The sequence below is a fragment of the Poecilia latipinna genome, unplaced genomic scaffold (assembly GCF_001443285.1).
Source record: "Poecilia latipinna isolate Pla-1442-1.1 unplaced genomic scaffold, P_latipinna-1.0 Scaffold178, whole genome shotgun sequence".
Lineage (NCBI taxonomy): Eukaryota > Metazoa > Chordata > Actinopteri > Cyprinodontiformes > Poeciliidae > Poecilia > Poecilia latipinna.
This window is the reverse complement of record NW_015112794.1, coordinates 355,352-377,479: the sequence shown is the minus strand read 5'-3', so window position 1 is coordinate 377,479 and position 22,128 is coordinate 355,352. Positions and strand designations below refer to the sequence as shown.

Genomic DNA, 22,128 nt, shown 5'->3' with positions numbered 1-22,128 from the left:
ACTTGGCTGTGGACTCTATTTGTCAAGCTAGGTAGGATAGTTATAGACTTAGACTTATTTTATTGTCATTGCACAAAGAAACATAATTGGCAATGAAATGTCATCGCTTGGCCACTGGAGCACACACAAAAACACAAGTGTGCCTGTAATTGCATAATATACAAAATAATAATGTGTTGATAAATATATATGTTGCTAAATATATATAGTCATGAGATTTCCACAGTTACAACCCTAACTGAAAATACCAGAATTCCACGAGAAACAAAAAAAATTAAGATGATTGTATAACATGACTTGTTTAGAAAGCAGTCACAAGTTCATTTTTAAGGACCTGCTATTTTTTTTTTAAAATAATTTCTTTCCATGAGGTTACTTAGCTGTGATGCTTATAGAATCGGTATTCTGGTGCCTTGTAGCATGATCATAAGCAGTTAGCTTATTATCTAATTGGATTCAAAACTTTCTCATTCTTACTCACACATATTCACAGGAAACTAAAGTAGACAACGTCTGCCTTAACTTAGCCTGTTGGTTTAAAGCTAAGTTAGCCATTATCACTCTTCATCATCACAACAGAAAAATCTGTCAGCAGGAATGGAAAGGAACAATTAAGCAAGAAACTCTGTTCTATTTTTGTTTTGCAGGAGTCTCCAGGATTGGACAGATCCCAGTTTGCTCCTTTAATACCAATTGATAACCTACTATGAAAGAGCTGCTTTTCCTCACTTAGCTTAGAGGCTTTTAGATAGGTGTGTTGATGGGAGGGTTAGCAGTGGGGTTAGGCCAAGCTCTGTGACTGAGACTTAATTGATTAGACATGAAAACTGCAGAAATATACATAAAGGAAGTAACAATAAGGTATTAACCAATCATTATTTCAATTCTTTAGGAAGTATACGAGTTATTTCCCATTAAGTTTAGGTTATGACATGTTTAATGTTCTTGTCAGATGCACACGTTACACCCTCACAGATCCTTTACGGTGTTCACCAGAATTTAGCAGCAATTTCTTAAGCAGCAGGCATACATGACAGATAAAGAGCTTATCTGTAATTTGGAAGAGCACTACTCTCCCAATGTGTTCGGGCTTGTTAGAAACTTCTCATCTGTGGAACAAAAGCACAGATGAAGTGGATGGATTTTAGTGCTGACACGGTGCTAAGGAACCTTACAGGTTGACGTAGTGACGGGCGGTGGAACACGTCAACCTGTGACTGCATGAGGGTGGCCCTCTGTCATCAGCTCTGTGCCAGTTTCTATCATCTCTGTCAGCTCAGATACAAACATGCCTGGTAGCCATTGGTTTCTCACGCCTGGCTTCGTACTAGTCGATGTAGAGGTTACTATAACAACACTTCTAACCTTCTATCAGTTACTCTATCATCGCGCAACGGCAGGTTGAATCCTTTTACATATGTGCAAATTAAATTCAGTGAAATGAGCATGGGTCAGTTGCTGCCTGCCATAACAGCATACAGTGGTTGTAAAATTGGTTTCAAGCTGCAAAAAAACAATTCAGTTTTACTCTTTCGACATTTTTAAAACTGTTGCTGCACACTGCCGTCCATCAGCTCACAGAAGGGAGCCTCCCACAATTTTCCCCCGCTTTCAGCCATGACCATAGTTCCTGCCTCAAAGAACCTAGGCAACCATTAAGTATTACAAATAATTTTAAGAATAACCATTGATCAATATTGCTGGTTTAATACAAATAATAATTGCTTTTTTGTTCTGAAATGAAATTGATCATTTTTATTTGAAGTTATTGTGGTGAAATTGTGGCGTTTTTACTTAAAGGTTGTCCGACTATTCAGAGAAACTGGGAGACAAGCCCGTTGTGAAAGAGTGTGAAGCTTAATAGATGTTAAGGTTGAAAGAAAGAAAGTAGTCCTGTATTCAGATAACATGTTGTAGTAATCCTAGTGGATACTGACACAGCAGGTGTGGTGAGACATAAGCACTTAAAAAGGACCCTCCAGTTTTATAGTCTAAATAGGTTCCAGTATCCTGATTTCTCCAGTTGCCCCGTTCTTTAATTACCAGACTGACATTTTCTCACTTTCACTTGGTCTGTTGTCATCTGCCGAGACCACCCTGGTGCTAACTAGAGCCTGCAGACCATTTGCCTTTAACTGAAACTTGATTGTTGTGGGGCGGAGCCAGGCTGTGCACTTTTGAGATTAAACAGGAATACTTGAGGGACCACTTTGTTTCAGATTTCAGTCCCTCGCCTCCGTAGGAGAGGAAAAAGGTTCCCTCCCTGCTCCTTGCGGTATAATCCCCTGTCCAACCGGCTTTCCGCTGTCCCCCACCGACTGTAACTCTTTCTGTCTCTTTGACTCGACAGAATAATGCAGACCAAGTGGCCTTCCAAGTGGGCGGTGGCCTGAGTGCTTTGGAGCAAATTTTGCAGGTCATCACTTCTGTTACCACACCCACTGCAGTCCCACGTATTCCTGTCAAGTGAGTACAATCCCCAAACTTCCCAGTGTTATAATTTTTCTGCCACTTGCTATCTCCAACTGCAATGAGAGTTGTAGCCACATTTGTCATGATGTGACAAAGTTTCAGTTTCAAGCCAGCAGGGTGAGCTGTCTCTTTAGCTTGTAGTCCTCTTTGACTTTTTTTTTTTTTTTCCATCACCAGTTGCTTTTAAAAACTGAGGGACACTCAGCATTGACTCTGTTTTCTTTTTAGAAGAAGTGCAACTCTATCTTTAGCTTAATAATTATTGTTACCAAAGACTCCTGTATTATTATTATTATTATTATTATTATTATTATTATTATTTGCTTGAAGTGATATTTATTTTATAAGTTTAATTTTCTTTATGTAAATTCGTCGAGTCAGGATATTTTTATGAACAATACTGTCCATAAGAACCAATCCGAGAAGTCCATCTTATTTTTGTCATTGTCTCCTAAAACAAGTAGATGCAGGTTAATCTTGCTTGTTCAACGTTTTTTGTGTTTATGGTTATTTTTATACTTAATATTATAAAATAATATTTAGGTCATCAGGTGTATTTAACAGAAAGAAAAGTTGTGTTTTTTTATGCCAAACAGAATAAAGTTTAACAAACAAACTTTTTAAGTTATATCTGAAGAAAAAAATATGTTCATTGGTAATGAAAAAGCTAAATCCAGATCCAATTTTGAGATGATCAAAGATTCCTCTTTGGGGTCATACAGAAACCTCATAGTTTTTTTTTTTTATTTTAATGATGAATGTAGACTAATACTCGTCCACACCCTGTTCTTATATTGACCAATCCTATGCTATTAATGCCCTCCTTTCTTGGGGTCTTTGTAACTTAATTTTATGTTGGCTCTCATAACTCTGCATCATTTTCGCTTTCGGGATTTACGCAAGTATAGTTGGTTAATCTTCATTGAAGTAATTTATTACAGCAGTTCGTTACAATAAATAGTCTGAAAATGCATTCAGTGTTCCCCTTTTAAGGAACATGCAGTAGTTGTATTTCTCTTATTGGTATGTGTTTGTGTTATTCTCCCAAAACATAAAAGGCATATGTGTCCCATCTATTATATAGAGCATGGAACATTTCTCAGTTGGGGTCTGCATGGCCTGCTGCAGATAACCCCAAAGAGACTGCTGTGCTCACAAGTGGAACTCTGTAATGGACTTGAATGGCCTTGCTCTCCCATTCATTAGCATTTACTGGTTTCTCTGTCTCTGCTAATGGACAAATGCTTCTTATATTTATAAGGCTTTTAAAGGACATGGCATATGTATTGATTTTTTTTTTTTTTTCTTCTCGCATATTTCAGAGCCTTTCAATCTCAGTTGCAATATGAAGGAATTCCAGGCTTATGTCTGTATTTGAAGAAATAAGATTGTGAGCAGAGTCTTTATGCACACAATCGTATTGGAGTACATTTGTACGCCTCATTTAAATTTTCTTTGCTATTAATACTTGTTTTTGCTTTAGTGCGATGAAGACTGGACTCATTCTTTTTCTACATTCCTACGTTTCAAGCAAATGCAGAGGGATTTTTGCCTGATGCTAAACTGATAATTCACTGAGCTGCTAAGAAGTTTTAAAATTCCAAGCTGTTTTAACCAATGAAGAACAATTCAGTCCTGATCTGACTTCATTTGGTGTTTTATGGTAGTCCCAATGACAAAAACTCACGTGAAATTGCTTTTCTTAATATTTTCACAAATAAAGCTAATGCAGATCATGAACTGTGTTTTGAACTGATTTCTTATAGTTTGGGTTTGATGAGTCAACATATTTTGGGTTTTAACTAGACGTCATCAATTGCAGTCCATATTTGTTTAAAAGAAAACAGCAAATTAATCTTTACATTTATCACCAGATTGGAAGTTCAGGATTGCACTGAAACTTCTTGCATTGTTGGCACATCACTAACAGGAAGTTATGTACAAATTCAATGATTCTTACAAATCACTGAGTTATTCCTTTCTATAAATACATTAAATGTTTAATAAATAACAAATTGTTTAAAAGAAACAATAGAAACAACATGGTAACGGTATAGTTATATATATAAATATATTTATAGTCTTTAAATCCAATGTGAAGAAATTAGTTTTAGTTCATCTTTCTTGGCTTGTTTACCCTAAAATGTAGGAAAGGTCAGACTTTCCTTTTGTGTCACTCAGGTCAGTCCGGCTCATGACACAATCCGACACAAGGACACAGCCTGGCTGTCTGCTTATCACAATCTGTCATCTGGATTGCTGCGTGGCCTAATGGGCTTCCATACAGACGCTAGCCCCAGAGTGTGCCACATTATCTGTTTACAGAGATGCTGCCATATTGATCACCTCCTCCCACCAGATAAGCAGAGTGATTTACAAAAAAAAAAAAGGCAGCTGCCGAGATGCTCACGCCATATCTCTCCCCAGGGAGTCTGATTCCATCTTGTTAGCATTACATTAATGAGCTAATTCCTCTACAAGGCTGCGCTAATGTTCTGGTGTAACCCTGCGGTCGCTGTGGAGTGCAGATGAGAGTTTATGCAGCTCAACTGATGAGCTAGCTTTCGACTAAAGGTACAAGAACGTCACAGACAAGGTTGGACTCATCTTTAAATTTGGGTCCAGTGATTTAGTTACAGTTCCACTACGTTAATTACGTTGCCTGGTAACTCATAAATTATGTACAAGTACTTTGATTAGTTTTAATAATGACTTTTAATAATTTAAACACTAATGATGTCTTTTGAAATTTTGTTTCATCCTATTTCTAATCTAAAACCCAGCTTGCAGCTTTAACTGATCCAAGAAGTTGTAAAACCACACAAAATCACACAATGAATTAATGTTCAAATAAAATCTTTTTCTTCGAATTTAATTTCTGAACTTGAATTTGAGCTTGACCCCCTCATATTCTATGCTAGCAGTAGTGAGAAACCAATGACATTTTTGTGGCCACCTTTGTAATCAGTAATTAAAAAAAAAAAAATTCTTTGTTTGTCCAATTTTGAAATGGTTATATCTGTTTAAAAACAACAAATATACAAATGGAATTTAAAAAATTATTTTTCCTAAAAAGTATAAAATAGAGCAACTTGGCTGCAGTGTTTCACCTTCCTGATATCTGCTGAAAATCTTGCCCTTTTGCAGCATGAATCATTTCCGTTGAAAATAACTCCTTAAATGAATGTGCTTTATTTTTATGTTTTTTTAACACCTAGCTGATACTTATGGGCATCGTCTGACAAAAATTGAGTTGTAAACTTTCTTATGGTGTTTGGGCATGCTGTCGGTTACCAATAAGAGTGAGCTCCAGAGAAACGCACGTGTTAACCCAATTTGTATTTCCTTCACCATCTCGCCTGACCTGGTGTATCCTGTGAAATCAAACCTGCTACCTGTGGTGTTATTTCAGGATGTTTTCTACCATTTGTAAGAGCCTGTGTCCGTTTGTCTGTGCGCACACTCATGTGAATGGCGCAGTGTGACGGCTCATCAGATTTCTCCTCCTTCATACCTGGCCAGTGTGGCACAACAGCCAGAGTTGATGTCTTGGAAGCTCTCAGGGTATCGGAGAGATCAGCAGCAGAATCAAATTAAATGTCATTTAGATGGCAGTGAATGAAGGGATTGTTTGACAGCGCAAGGAAATGGATTTGCTCCTCACCTTTTATTTTGGCTTAGGGTTCTTTTTCTTCCCCTGTTTAAGAGGCGGGGGCTCAACCTGATCTGGAAGTTAGTCAGATTTCGACAGTGCGACTCCCGTCAGGCTTGACTGCACACATAGGAAACGCTCAGAAAAGGGTGAGGAATTTGAAACTCGGGTTGAGAAGAGCAGATCTCAGGGTTGATAACTCGCAACAGTGACAAAAAAAAAACTAAAAAAAAAAACTTAAAGAGCCCTATACATGATTGTCAGCTGAGCATAGATCTGGACATTTAACTTCATAAGTTGTCAAGTTAGCGACACAGCTGGAAACCTTCTTATCTCCTGTGGAAGTTAGTTTTTTACTTTTGGTTTTTCCAGAACAAATAATGTATGAATAGTTGGGGATTGTTTTTTACAAAGCAGTCTTTATTTCAGGAGCTAATTTCACTTTGTTTTGAATGTTGGCATATTAAATTGAAAGGTCAGTTGAGCTCCTAATCCCCCAGTAAATCTGATCATGTGTAGGCCTGTGGGTTAGCAGGTTTGAAGCTCAAGCAGGGTTTGACAGGATCAGGTGTGTGTTACTCCTTTACCTTTTAGCCTCATTTCTTTATAGATGTAGAGATTTTCACAGGTAAACCCATTTGCCCTGGCTGGAAGAGGTTAACCACTTGGTGTTAGTGAACAGATTATGGTGTTTCATTATTTTTGCATTTATGTCTCTAAATGTTTGTATTTGCATTAAATCAGCCTGTTAACACTTATGCCACAGGTGAGATAAGATAGTTTGGTGGTTATGGTCATTTTTAAACCCTATTAACCATAATCCCCGTGTAATAAGGCTTCCATTGTGTTGTGGGTTAAGAAATCTGTCCTGCTCACATTGACTGGCAAACAGCAGTCTCCAAAATATTTCCGTGCAACTTGAGAATGGGCGGTGTGGCACTTTACCAAATTGTTCCTCAAAAGAGCTGTCATTGGAGGGGGCTTCAGACTGTGAGATTCCCAGAGAGGTTGTACTATCAAGTGTCATGCTCATCAAGCTCAATTAGGTGGGAGGAAACCAAAGACAGATCACTGTCGTGGTCCATTGTACAAGTTAGTGTAAGGCCATAAACTGAACATGCCTTTGACAACCTCTTCATTTGTCTAGAAATGACCATGGAGCCAACCTTATTAGCTGGCTTACAAAGTTATTGAGCGCTCATTACATGGTGCTGGGAGCCTAATCTGTCTTACCAGACATAAGGATATTTTTCTTAGAGTGGGCTTGGCAAGTCTGAGAAATGCAGCATATGGGCTCATTTAAGTTAATTTTGACTGGTAAGCCACAATTATTACATGTATTTGTCCCATGGCTTTGTTAATGCCCATTGTACAAGTTATGTTTTTGTCTTGCTGATGCTGTGTCAGAATTATGATAAATCCTTGTTTCCCTGTCGCTCCCAAAGTTGAACTTAAAGCTATTAAGAACAACAAATTACACATTTAATTTGATGCAGCCAGCAGGAACACATTTCAGTACACCAGGATTTTTCGTAACAAATCAACTACAGATTATCAACAGAGATTTTACTTTAACAGTGGGGAGAACTATTGTCCATTTTCAATGTTTTGAAGTTTGTTGCTTTAATCAAGGGAGCCAACACTTTATACATTTTTTACATGGAAATGCAGAATTAAAACATTTACACAAATAAGTTACACGTGTCCCCACAAAAGACATTTGGAATCGGACAAAATCCAAATTCTAGATCAGCTTGGTGGATTCTAAATCAAACCAGGATTTGATGTCTACTAAAAAAATAAAAAAATAAAAAACCTGACCACATCTTTAGTTTTATTGTACAGTAAAACAATATAATCTTCTATGCTGATAAGAAACTTCCTTCATAAACATACTTAATTAAATGGTGGATTTGTATTTTTAAAGGATTTTTTTTTTTTTTTTTTTTTACTTGACTAATTGTGTTGGGGCAATACAAATTTTTCTTAATTATGACCAGTATACAATTTAAACTTTTGTGTAGGTTTGCATGCAAAATATCAGATGGTAATCATTAGCAATATATATATATATATAAAAAAATTATAAGAATTGGGGGGGAAAAAAACACTTCCTAAAACTTTCGAATTGCCCATCATGGTGCTCCGGTGGTTTAAACTGCTGGAATGACCAAAACAGGCTGTCAATTGACAGAAAGAAGGCCAATTTGTGTTTTTATTCCTGCAAAGAGAAGACCAATTCAGCTGTCTAGAAATATCTGTAGCAAAAAACAAGGTTTGGAAGAAGTGCCAAAAATCATTAAGCCGGCGCTATTTAAAAAGCATGGTTGGCAAGCTGCAAACCATTTAGTTGTCAGTTATACATTTTCATATTTTAATATTGTAAAGTCATGCTATTTTTACTCAAGATAACCATACAGTGTAAATCTAATACACACCCATGTTTAGTACTTGTTAAATGGAACACATTGCATTGCATGTTTAAAAAAAAATTATATATATATATAAAGCAAATTTTCTTTTTACTCTGCAAATCTAAACTCTACATTTAGTTTACAGTTAGTTCCTTAGTCAGAGTTTTTTTTTTTTTTTCCTTGATAGTGCAATCACTTACCTCTTTATACGCGGCTTAGGATGAACATTTGGCAAATGGAGTCTTGAGTCTCTGTGTAACCTGAATGCTATTGACCAAAGTGAACTTTATCTGGCCGTTTTTAAACATTTCTGTGCTAGTAATTAAGCCTGTCCTGCCTTGCCATTTAATCTGTGATAGATGGCAGATAACCCCGCTATTGTGCTCTACTTTACTCAACAAGTGCATAGTCAAATACCACAATAGTGACTCGAGACACCCAGAGTAACTCCTGTCCTTTAGTGGAATGCTTATGGCTTGCTCTGGCTGTTCTCATAGGCTGTGTGAGGTGTGTAATTATACAATAGCATTGTGAAAAAGTATTTGAGTTGTCGTTTTGCTATTTGCATTGAAGCTTATCTCTGTCGTGCCTTCACTCAACAATCAGGGTCTGAGAATCTGAAGCTGCAAGACTGCACACAAAGCAAAGTCTGGTTGGGTTCTCAAGTTACCTTCCCTCTTGTTACACATAGCCTAATCTTTTTTTCTGTTACTATTTCCAAAGTGTGTGTTGGTTGATAAACTCTTACTCCATCTGTCACCTAAAATTGTAACAATTTGTAAGGAAACCTCTATTGTGATTTTATTATTTTTGTTTGTTTCTTACGCTTTTTTGTTAGCAGGTGTTAAACTTTCCTGTCTGATGTGAACAGCGTGCAAACGCTCCAAATATTGTGATTCTCACATTAACGCCACACTCTGTGTCGGGCAGTTTTGCACTTCTACGTCAGTAACGACACACAAAAATGTGCCCACAAGAAATGCAAAGCAAAGAATAGCATAAGTTACTGACAGACTACAGTGAGCCCTCGCCTCGTGTATTTTCCTCTGCTGTGCCAACGTGGTTTTACTGAAAACGCACAGCAGATGTGAAGGTTCGGTACATATCAAAATGTTTACCAGTTGAAGTAAACATGGCCTACTTTAGGCACCGAAGAGGGGGATTCCTTTCTTCCCGCGAGCAGATAGGATACGCCATTTCTCTAATGGCTAAAATATACAGTTGTCAAAAAATATTAACTGATGAAACGGGGCGAAAGGGGAGTAGCAGTCACCGCGGAATGATTGGTCAGTTATCTGAAGCATTAATCTTCTCTACAGCGTGTTGTAGAGCAGACAAAATACAGAGGCTGCTGCCCGGGGCTGCCTGGCTGCTGTTGGGAGCTGCTAAGAGAAATTGTTTTATCTCTCCAGCGGAAATGCTGCACCATCTCTGCCAAGATGGGACTAAGATAGCACTCAGCACCTCTAAAGGTGGCTACAGAGGGGAGTTTGTGCATTAAATAGCTGATATGAGTGTTTTATTTCTCAAAACTGCTTCCATTCTTGCACAGTCAGTGAAATATCCTTCTGACGGCTGGAGATAAAGAGCATCCTTAAGAAAGCACAATTGAAGAAGATTAAGTTTGCCTTCCTGAAACCTCCAGGTAGCCTTTCTGGTTCCCAGGTCCCATGAATGACTGATTGCTGTGTTTTTAAAAGAATTGCAACCTGAGTTTTATTTGAACTACTGATTGATAATGGCTTGTCTTTCTTCTTGTTAGATCTCTCTGTGCTGCTGTAAATACCTACTGTCTGGCATGTTCCTCCTGCACCTTCAACTGCAGTTATGTGCTCTTTAGCAACAAGATAGTCTTCCTCGTGGACCTGCTGCTTCACCAACTAACAGTAAGTCGAGACAAACATTGTGTGGTTTGCATAATATTTTTCTATTTTAGATACTAATAAGGATGAAATATTTTGTGATTAGACCTCTAAAGCATTTCCTAGATATTTTTTCTCACATCAATTTAGTTAAAACATCACGTTTACTATCAATTTAAACTTTAGGAAAAGGTTTAAATTAGTAGAACACATTTCTTTGTCTAAAAAGAGCAACGAATCTACCTTGCAATATATTCTGAATTGTAGCCTCTAACATCTTTCATTATTATTTTTGTAAAAACTACAACTATACAGTTGAATAATTTGCTGTAAAATCTTAGAAATTTGTACTGATGATGAACTTGACATTCAGTGTGTTCTGCAGTTTTGTGGAGGTTGTGCTTTCCTTTTTTTAAGATTTTGAAAAGCTCTGTAATTAGATCTAAGAATAGTAAAAAAGCCCATCTTACTGCCTAAATACATTGTTGACAATCAAAGTTTAAATGCCTTGTTGTGAAACTTTATAGTTGCCAAATATTGTATCATATTGTATCCTTTCCATTTACATAATTTCACACACTGATACTGCAAGAATAATTGCAATTGGATATAATGTAATGCTCTGGAAAAAAAATTAATTCCTCCATGCTGGAGAGGTCTATTAAAAAAGAAAAATTAAATAAAGCAAACAAAATATAGTGCTGCTGTGAAATTACTTGTAAAATTACCATTGCCCGTCGTTTTTGTGTACTGTTTAGCAGTACAGTTAAAATACTGAACAAAACTGTAGTAAAGAAACCTTTCTATATTTAGGAACTTTTATATTTCGAGCCGTATTTGTCTCTGTATGGCTTCGACTTTATGCAGATTTACTGCCGAAAGACAGATTTTATTTTAGTTTTTTTCCAACATATTTTGATGAATTTTGTTTTCATAATAATAATAATGCATGTTTAAAATCTTTGATTGATAGATGTTATTATGCTCTAACAACACTATAAGGCTCATGATGTCAGGCAGCAAACAGCCCAGTTGGAAGAAATTTTTCGGCTGGCATTAAGTCATTCCAATAACGCTCTGAAAGAAATCTTCTTGTGAAACTGGCTTATTGTTACAAAAATTATGGTGTCAGTGGTTTGCTTTAACTGGTTGTTAATACAAATGCAAAAGCTACTGAATCGCATGGCAAAGCCAAAAATCACCAAGCTAATTTAAAATTTAAAAATTTAACGTACTTGTGTTTCTAAGCAAGTTAGTTTTTAAGCTATTTTACTTATGAGTTATTAAAAATATAGGTCTTTAATTGGCATTACAAGGTCTTAAAAGTCAAGAATTAAACCTACTGAAAGAATATGTACAAATGAGGAGTCCCTGAGAGCTACTTATACAGGTATAAACTGTTATTTAATATATGTTTACATTTATATCTAGTGTGAATTTTTAAGTTCCTACCATCAACCTGGAAAATTCTACAATTTTGCCTGATTTACTTCAAGAATTTATCATTTTTTATATATATATATTTTTTTTGAATTTCAATCACTTGCCTTCTCCCACAAAAGGTCTTGTAGTTTCCGCCTTCTTTCTGGCATCATAGAGTGTACCACAGTGTTAAGGAAAAGCAAAGCAAGACTGAAAGTTGTGAGTCCCAGTGTTCCCCACAGATGCCTCCTGACAGAGGGAATGTGAGTGCTCAGTTAGAAAAGGCAAGCAGGCTGCATTGCGGCGACATGTCGGCCCATATCCTTCAGCACTCTGCTAGAAAGACTGTAAACATCAGCTCACTCCAAACATCCAACAGTGGCGGCTCTGCACTCACAACACAGACAGGACAAGGCACAGCCACAGGGTTGTGGTGCATGCATGAACTCTACTGGGGCTTCCTTTTTCAGTCGAGTTCCAATCCAAAGCAGTCGTATTTCCTCGGGGCAGAGAGGGAGAGGTTAGCCTGTATACTCCAGTTTATATAAAACACATCCCAGCAGCTGCTCTGCTGATGGACATCTCCAGCAGCACTGCGGGAGATGAACTTCTTCTTCTTTTTCAGTGTAAATTGAGCTCAGCAGTTACACTCGCTTCCACCGTCGTTTTATGGCGAGTTGTGATAAAGTTTTCAAAATTACCATTAAACTTAGGCTTTTTTTAGTTATTGTATTCATAGGCATGCACTTATTGAGTGCACATCTCATTTTGGTATGCGTGTGTTAGCAATTGAGTGCAGCAGTGGGGGTTGGACTGAGCATGCCCTCATTTAATTAGATTTGTGGAGAATGTTGGTGGATTTACCTACGCTGTCAGCATTCGCCCTGGCTGTTGGAGCAAATGTGAGTGTTTTACCTTTGCCAGGTTTCACAAAAGCAAAGGCACTAAATTTCAACTGTGGCGCTCTGCTTATGTGTTACATATGATGCTTGGAATGCAGATGAGAAGGATGGCCATCCTACTAGTTTGTCTAATTTCTCTCAAAGGCTTTCTTTTTTAAATAGGGCAGGATGTCCAATCCAATAAACTTTTTAAAGCACTTTAAAAACCACATTGGACCTAAGGACCTAAGTAGGGATGCATAAATGGATAGATGAATGAAAAATAAAAAAATAAATTAAAACGATATAAAATGGCTGTGAAATTACAAAAATTAAGAATAATAAAAGATAAATAAGTGATAATACTGAATAGAATAGAATAGCGTTTTATTGTCGCTGAGAAAAAAACAATGTCCGAGGACAGTGTTAAACCAGTGAAATGCAGTTTAGCATCCTCTCACAAGCAGCAGTTAAAATATGAAATCTATACATGTGCAGTAAAATTCTATACATGTGCAAAAGAAACAACAGATTTTCCAGAGATAATCTGGAAAAATCTCACATGGTATTAAAATCCTGGGGGAAAAAAATGTTTTAAGATGGGATTTACAGACGGCGAGGAGGCCTGTAAAGAGGCAGACCGTTCCATACTTTAGGAGCTGCTAGGCATAGATCAAAAACCAGCGATTAAAACGTAAAAATAGGATTTTTTTTTTTCCCCCCCATACCACACTGACAACAGCACTCTTCGATGTGGGAGTAATTCTGGGAGGAGGAATCAAAGTTGACCATTTTCAGTGTTTGTGAGGTTGGAAGAAGCACAAAAGTTTTAAGATTCTAGGGGGAAAAGTGTTTCCTATCGGGTCATGATGTCTGTTCATTCAGGCTTCCATAAGTGGGAGTTGAATTTCAGCAGATTACAGGAAACCGTAAGAGTTCAGTTCTGTGTGTCTGTCTTGAGACATGGTGGATTTGGAATACTGGTAGACTCTTGGATATCCTAAAAGGGACCTGTTATGCAAAATTTAGTTTTTGCATGTTTTTGTCCTTCTGTTTGAGTCTCTACTAACCACCTAGCCATTTTCTGGCAATGAGTTCATCTCTTTTGGTGCCTGGAAAGTAAGCCGTTTCACAAACCTCCCATGTATAAAGTTGCAATCGGCAGGCATTGCCCTGTTACCGAGCAACCTCATTCAAGCACAGCCCCTCACCTAGCAATCAGATCAGAGCACTGGCATGATTTGGTCAACTAGCTTTACCGCTGTATGTGTTGTATGGAAAAGACCAGTTTTATTGTTGATGTACCAGTTAGAAACCACATGCTGCATTCTTGGTGGTTGTACAGGAGGCTTCACTGTACACTGCACAGTTATACATCTTTTAGCCTTTTTCAAATGTATAAAGTGCGAATGTAAATGTTGAGTTGTTGAGTGTGACACACTTGCTACCTGTCACAATAAGGCACTTGTGAGTTAAACACAACTGGAACATCGCAATGTAGTGTTCTTACTAAAATTGTACAGGCCTTGTAGGTTTCCTGTCATTTAAAGACAGACAACTTATTGGGTTTGTTTTGTTTTTGAGAAAACAGTTTTATTTAACTCAAAGCATGTTATTACTAAAAAAGTAGGAAATGGAAATAGAAACAGCACTTTCAATTAGTTAAAGCTTGTCATTAGGTTAGAGCTTTTCAATACTGATAATCTGAAGGTGATCACCAAATCTCTGATTGGGGCGTGTTCTGGTTTGTCCAAACACTAAAGCCTTTGAGAATTTCCTTTTGCATTCACTGACAGACCTTTAAACCAAGTTCACCAAATAATCTCTACTAACAAAGTAGTATCACTTTGGTAGTACTACTACAATGTCTAACATGACATTAGCTTCCACTTGTGTTTTTGTTGAGTTGTTTTTTGTCGAATTCTTCTTATTTATGCTTTTCTTTTTCTCCTGTTTCATCAGCTGTATGTTCCAGATGAAGACAAATCCATTTTTGGCTGCAGCATAAACAAACAGGTCTATGAAGGGCTCACAACAGGCCTGCTTCAGACCATTGCTGCCATTTTGAAGCCCCTGTTTCTCTGCGTTGTTGAGTCGGGCCAATGTGAAAACTTTTGGATTTCATCCTCAGGTACCAAGGTCAATAGCTCTGCTGTAGAGTCCTACAGCACTCGACTTCAAGATCTTATCAGGTATTCGTCCTTTTGTATTCAACTCTGGGCATTTCATCCTCCTACATGGTTCCTCCTTTTTCCTACCTCAATCCCTTTTTACCTGCTTTCTTTCAAACTCCTCTGTACTGCTGATGAACATCCGATTTCTTAAAGAGCAAGTCATATGTAAGGAATAGGCTAAGAAAATGTCAGAAAGCTTGGAAATGATCCGAGTGGTGTCTTGTTAAAATGGGAGTAGTGTGAGAATGAGTTGTACTCTGGCCAGGTTCCAGCATGTCCTTTTTATTTATTTATTTTTTTTTTTTTTTACACATTCAGAAACTCATTCTAAGTAATATTAGTTCCTGTGGCGCTTACAAATCCACATAACCAATAAGCACTTCCACAGCTTAGAAAGGTCCCCTTGAACCTGGCATTTAGGCTAGCCCCGTTTGGTTGACCTGTAAGAGTTGTGATAGTGATGGAGAAATGTGGACCGTGAGGAAAGGCAGGCCCAACACCCTGAAACTTTGTAGACTAGTGAAGTCTTTCCACCATCCCTCCCACAAGCAATGATTTATCTGGACAGAGCAGCTGCACAGGCACACCAATCTCATCCACTGACCCAGGCATAACCCCAGAGTCAAGGCGGTGCCTGAGAAAAATTGTCTCGTCAGACTGATGATCTCAAGTACGAACCTAAGATTTACCTCGACTGTCCTTTAATGTATGCATGGCTAATGAGAAAAGAAGACATTCCAGTTTTTACAGCTCTAATTATACCAAACTGTCATTAAGCCATTTCTACGTCAGCCCAGAAGGGTCAACAAATGCCAAAGAAACAACAGCAAAAAGTCACAACAGAACTGATGCTAAAACGGAAGTTGTTAACTTGCCAAGATGACTTCAGTTTTAGCTGCTGCTGTTATCGTTTTCATTTTGTTGACCAGTCTGGACCTTCTTACATTTCCACATTTTATTGCACAAAGATGCACAATGAAGACCTTGCAACACAACAGGTCAAGAATAATGTTATGGGCAAGGTTAAAACAGGAATGGGTTTATAATTCTATCCTGTGAGCATCTAATAGAGCACTGTTCAGTTTGTAATCCCAAAAATGAAAGTGTATGGCAAACCTACAAAGACATGCTGTTAAAGGAGAACATCAATCCAAGAAACAGCCAAGGGGACTATGGTAACTGAGTAGGATCGGCATAAATCCACAGCTCAGGTAGAGGAAATAGTTGGCAACTTGACCTTTGTGCTCTTCACAAATCTGGCCTGTGCGGAAGACTGTTGTCTAGAGAAAAACAAATAGAAGTAGAATACACTCAAAATCGCTTACGTGTATCAAGCTGGTATCAAAATCCACCAAAAGGCCTAACTTTACTCGTTTCCACCACTTTGACTCTCAGTGGGCAGGCAGGGTTAAATCCAAACGCCCATCTTTTGTGCTTGTTGCAAGCAGTGATGTTTTTCTGTCCCTGAATCAATACTGTTGTACCCAGTAGCTCCACTCTCACCGCACCGTACGATGGTCCTAGGACTTCCAACTGAAGGCGGCTTAAGAATGGTGTGGTTAGGGTCGATTGTATGGACCACTTTTACAATAAAATCACGCAAGTTACAAAATAACTTGCGTGCCGTACCGCTCAGTGGAAACGAGACAGTAGTCATCCCAGTACTGATGTAAAAGCCTTGACTAGCAGCCATAATCTCTAGATTTTTGTAAGCTCGCCTTACTCAAATGATTCTTGCATACCAGAATCTTCTAGAAGACTAGCCCCGGGTCAGCAGACTGTCAAGGGCCCAAAACAGGGCTGGCACAGGGGCCACAACAGCCGTCTAATGACACTATTAGGGGTGATTTGTGGCTGAAAGAGTACAGGGAACATGATCATGAGTCCTGTCATTGGCAGAGACAAATTGAAGATATCACAGTAATAGCTGGGGGTGGAGGGCTTAGGTGAGGTATTGGCTTACAGTTGCAGTGCAGTGGGAGTATGCACAGTAAAGGCCTTTGTTTGCTTGTGTGAAAGAGCCTTTCACAAAGAAAAAGGTTTTTCTTTAGAAGCACATGCAATAAACCATGTAACGTTTTTCTCTCTTCTTCTCTTTTTCTTCAGTTACGTAGTAAACATGGGCTTGATTGACAAGTTGTATGGATGCTTCCTGTCAGTCCAAAGCCCTATAGATGAGCACCCAAAGATGTCTGCTTTTCTGGAGCAAGCCTCGTCTCTGCTGAACCGAATGTGTGAGCTGTGCTTTGCCGTAACTGGACGGTGAGCTTTTATTAGACAGCTTAAATGTTTCTGGAATGTCTTGATCTTCCCCTGACAAATGCACACTTCTCTTTGTGCAAGTAATGGCAGAGACTCTGTCACTGGGATCCATAGGCAATCTCATGGTTACTCAAACAGAGTTTGTAGTTCCTCTGAAAGTCCAGCCAGCAAGCTGGCGAAGCTGTCATTACTGCACACAGAGATAGAGATCTACTTGACCCAGTGCTCTGTCACTCACCATAAACCTTAGTCTGCGGTGCAGGGGGGAGCCCACCCACATGTGCCATGGCGACCTCCACTCAGAGAGGTTCATTGGCGCCGCTGACAGAGGCTAAGCACACAGTCACACCAAGGGACATAAGCACCACCATTCCTGACTTCAAAGGAAAAAAATACTCTGAGCATTGCAGAAGAAGAACATGATGTTTCTTTTTTATCCGAAGCTGTAATTTAATGGTGGCAGAAATAGTGACAGAAGACAACTAGGAAGAAAGCTTTGCCTGAAAAAAATAATAAAGAATGTAATGCGGTACCTGTTTAGCTCATCTGTTCTAAGATTTGTTCTGCTAACAGCCTATATGTCATCTATAAGAACGTTCAGCGGGCCACAGAAATATTTGGACCATGCCAGTTGCTGTGTCAGGGGATTATAATCGCATTTAGAGGCTCTGTTCTCGCCTAGCAGCATATTTCACACAAAGCCTGTTGGCTAACATCAAGTATCAGCATGCACTGCAGGTTTCATCCCGAGGTCAAACACACTCCTGTTGTACATGGCTGCAAATCATAGATGCTGCTGCTGCAGGGGTCTTAAATAGTCTGACTTCAGTAGCTGAACGCTTTTACTGGGCGCACAATACCCGAGAAGGCCTAATTAATGGCAATTACTACTTAATTGTTCTGGATACACAGTATTACGATGCTATTTTTTTATTTTGAAATACATCTATATAGCTATCAATCAAAGTTTATTTATGGATGCCTTTTACTATTGCGTAGTAAAAACCTTCAAGTATAAGCCAAACTGACCTTGCAAAAGTATTCAGCTCTTTAATCATTTATGACATTTTTTGGCTATTCATTTTATTTAATTGGGATTTTATGCAATAGACCAACACAAAGGATTTCATAAAAGTAAACTGAAAGGAGAGATATGTTTCAAAATTTGCACCAAATAAAAAAATGAGGAAAAAAAAACAATACCTAATAAGATCCAGTGCAACAAATTGCCTTCAGATGTCATCTAATTAATCAGTCCGTATGTGTCACATGGTAAGAAGCTGTGTAGTTGATTTGGCACATTTAGACAAAGTGTCTTCAAAAGTTGTAGACATGTTCTTGAGAGGTACCTGTGAAAACAGATCCTTTTGCTCATTTGCTCCAAATTCCTTGCCAAAGCAGATTTAGGTACCAGTGGGCTGACTGTGTGCCAGTAAGACAATGTAAACTAAACTTGCAGTTTGATGTTATTTTTGATGCATTTACTGAAAGTGAAATGTTTTCCAAGCTGGTCATGAGTTGTTGCCTTGTCTTATTTCTGCTGATCAGCATGTTGCTTTCCCGTCTCTTGTCAATATTGTGGATATAATCAAGTACATGTGGGATTGATATCAATTAAAGAGATTCAAAGAACGTCTTGTCTATAGTTCTCGACATGCTTTATAGGAATCTAAATAATTTCCATGAAGCGATTTTTGCTATAAACCTTGCCTCACGGGAGGTCTAGACTTTCCCTCTCCAGCAGAGTGCATCACTCTAAAAGTTCATCGGCAGCAAAAAAAAAATGTTATAAGCACATACACACTCTGCAGTCTCGCCCAGGCTGTCCTGATTCTCCTGAGCATAAGTAGTTAATATCTAATCTTATTCTATGTAAATGTAACACGGCTCAGTCGAAGTTCTTTCGAAGTGTTTTTGTGTAAAAAAAAAAAAAAAAAAGTTGAAAAAAGTATGTTCTATTGCTAATTGAAATATTAATTTTCTGTTAGCTCAATAATTTTTTTTTTCCTCCACCAGGGCTCCCAATATTTTCGACAATAAACGGCAGGATCCAACTGGACTTACAGCCGTTTTGCAGTCCACTGACCTGGTGGGAGTGGTGCATACTCTTTATTGCATCCTGCTGCACAGTTTCTCGCCAGAGTCTGCCTCTCAGACTCAAGAACCCTATGGCCCTGGGGTCATCCAGGTGGCTATGCACGGCATCCGGTTCCTCAACAGTTTTGCCATTCTTGACCTATCGGCATTTCAGGTTTTTATTTTTTTTTTATATTTTTTTTTACTTTTCTTTTTTTTTTCTTTTTTTTTTATAAAATCTTCTCTTTTTGTATCAGACTGTCATTTTTATTTCTACTGCCAATACCTTCAAAATGGACATACATCATGAAATGACAATTCCACTGAAGTGTTTGTAGAAGGTTCTCAATAATATTGCCCAAAAGTGTTTAAATCTCCCCTCTGGACCACATAAACATATTCTTGAAGCCTGTTAATGCTAGCCATTCAAAGAGAAGTTGTTCTCAGTGGGACTAATTTGACCTGTGAACATAAACACAGGAAACCTTTGACCCCGGGTCATGTTCTCGGGGAGGATTAGAGAGCCCAGTGGAAGAAGTTGGGATGAAACACAAGTGATTATCACTGTACAAGGAGCCATACATTACCCACTCTGTGGAGGAGAGCGTGACAGCTTTGCTTTCTTAAGTTGCCACACAAACTAAGAGCCACACAAGCGAGCCAGAATGCTGTTAATTATTTTAATGCCTTGGGGTAATTACTTTGAAGCAGCTTCCTGTCACTGACCCGCCATATTCAGTCAACTCAAAACAGCTGGAAATGAAAGCATTTTCCCTGCCAAAGTTTTATGAACATTTTAAATTATGTTGCTTTTTTGGCTGGGACTTGTAATCACCTTGTGTTTCCCATTACTTCTCTGTGACAGCTTATACATATCAGTAGCGATCGGTTGATCAAAATTTAAGCCGCTGGCTCGCCCTTCTGCTGCATCAGCTCACGAATTGGTGTTCAAGGGAGAATTTAAAGGGTCGAATGAAATGGAAATGACTTGTATTGTGACGGATGCGATCGGACGGAGTAAGCTGTATCTTATCCGGGATCTTGGAAATCTGTCCTCTTTTGTCTGTGACTTTTGAACCCGGATTTTGTTACTATTTTTAAATTGTTAAAGTAATTATACATATTTAATACCTATAATGGCACTGAGATAAAACAAAAACTTAAACTCCTAAATTTGGTTGTTAGCCCTCCAACCCGCGCCTCAGATATTGTTTACAGCTGTTTAACGCACCCAAACCTTTAGTGCAAATTGCAATGATCTTACGGTGCTCTGTCACACTGGCATGTTTAATAAATACTCTCTGAGCTCCTCCTTGTATCTCTGCTTCTAAGGAGGATTTGGCTGTTTTACATGTATGCTCTGTTTGATTTACTTCTTTATATCTTGTACATTTTCACCAACAGAAGTTCTAAACTTTTATTGCTTTGTATTGTTTTGTTGTATTGTTTGTTTGGTTGGTACTAGAAATAATCAAGGTGAAATTAAATAAATCACCTCACGTTTAAATTAGAGTGAGCGCTCACTGATTTGTTTTGTCCCTTGTTCGGCCAGTCTGTTCTTGGTGCTGAGGGCCTCTCTCTGGCGTTCCGACACATCGTCAGCTCGCTGCTCTGGTACTGTACCCAACATTCCTCTGAAGAGCTTCTTCACGAAGTCATCATCTGTGTGGGATACTTCACTGTTAACCACCCAGACAACCAGGTAAACCACCCACTCAGACTGCTGATTATTGTAGTGTTTTTTAAATCAAATGATTAATGTAATGAAAGATTATAGCCATTTGCCATATAAATGTGATCGTTTTAGGGTTGGTTTTTTTTTGTTTGTCTCACAAATGTTTAAAAGTGTCATAAAAGGGCATACATATGAATAAAATTATAGCACGACAGCCAAAATCTGTAAATATTGGATGTGATTTACATAGGTTACAAATACATTAAAATATTTTAAAAATAAAATTCAATTGAAAAAGTGAACCTCATCTATAAATTCAAAATAGAAAAAAAAAATATTACGAGGAAAATGAGTTTTAATTCAGAACTGTTTTGTTATGGCCGTATTGAGGAGTCGTTTTCCGGAATGGAGCGTTAAGTGGAACTGTGAGAGAAGAAAAGCTGTAAGCAACAGGGATACCTTTATTCTTGAAAAGTTTTGTAAAGTAAAACCAGTTCAAGAGTTTAAAGGAGCTGCACAAGACTTGGTCAGTTGCTGGATTCGGTGCTTCAAGAGCCACTAACACAACGATGAATCCGGAATATGTGCTACAACAATATGAAATGCTTAAAATGGGTATGTCTGTCTACGTGTTTCACTTTTGAATATAATTTGTGAAATTCATTAATTCATCAGAGACATTCTAATTTATGGACGTGCTCCTGTAAATGATTCATCTGGACGATTCTTGCTGCTTTTTTTCTCTCCCATGTTAAATTTGTTCAGTTTTGATCTCATCTTTTTTTCTTTTTTATTCAGCTCAGGGATCCTTTGAGGAGTGTAAAGTTGTCGATTTTAGGGAGAATAGGCTGATGATATCATCTTACTATTGTTCCTCTCATGTATTATTTGTCAGAAAAAGGGTGTAGTTTTGTAATTGTAACAAAAAGCACCCGTTTAAAGATTCATGCCTTGGCACCTTCCTGCTTTTGGTCTGTGTGTCGTTCATTGTCCCACAGAGTGAGCCTTTGTTCTCACCTGGAAAAGCAGAGCAGTATTCTTGCCCCAGTGTTACAACTACTTAGGGGGCTCTGTGGAAGTGAGCAGGATGTGATGAAGCAGACCTGGCTGCTGTGTAGCTGGCTGTCATGCATGGCCCGTCTACCGGGCCCCTGATTAGCCATGCTACAGTTGACTGGGCTTTGATTAGGCTAAGCCTGACCCACGCGAGCAACGTCCTGTATTTAAATCTAAAGCAG

The 22,128-nt window shown here is 38.3% G+C and overlaps 1 protein-coding gene across 7 annotated transcripts in view; it reads left to right on the top strand.

Moving 5' to 3' along the window:
* The window catches only part of scaper (S-phase cyclin A-associated protein in the ER), a 66,716-nt gene that overhangs the window by 36,510 nt on the left and 8,078 nt on the right, over positions 1 to 22,128 (top strand). For all 7 annotated transcript variants that reach the window (XM_015030303.1, XM_015030304.1, XM_015030307.1 and 4 more), the window contains 6 exons: positions 2,351 to 2,466; positions 10,301 to 10,424; positions 14,666 to 14,895; positions 16,984 to 17,139; positions 19,156 to 19,390; positions 20,768 to 20,917. In XM_015030303.1, the coding sequence (XP_014885789.1) occupies positions 2,351 to 2,466; positions 10,301 to 10,424; positions 14,666 to 14,895; positions 16,984 to 17,139; positions 19,156 to 19,390; positions 20,768 to 20,917 (1,011 nt within the window). The remainder of the gene's footprint in view (positions 1 to 2,350; positions 2,467 to 10,300; positions 10,425 to 14,665; positions 14,896 to 16,983; positions 17,140 to 19,155; positions 19,391 to 20,767; positions 20,918 to 22,128) is intronic.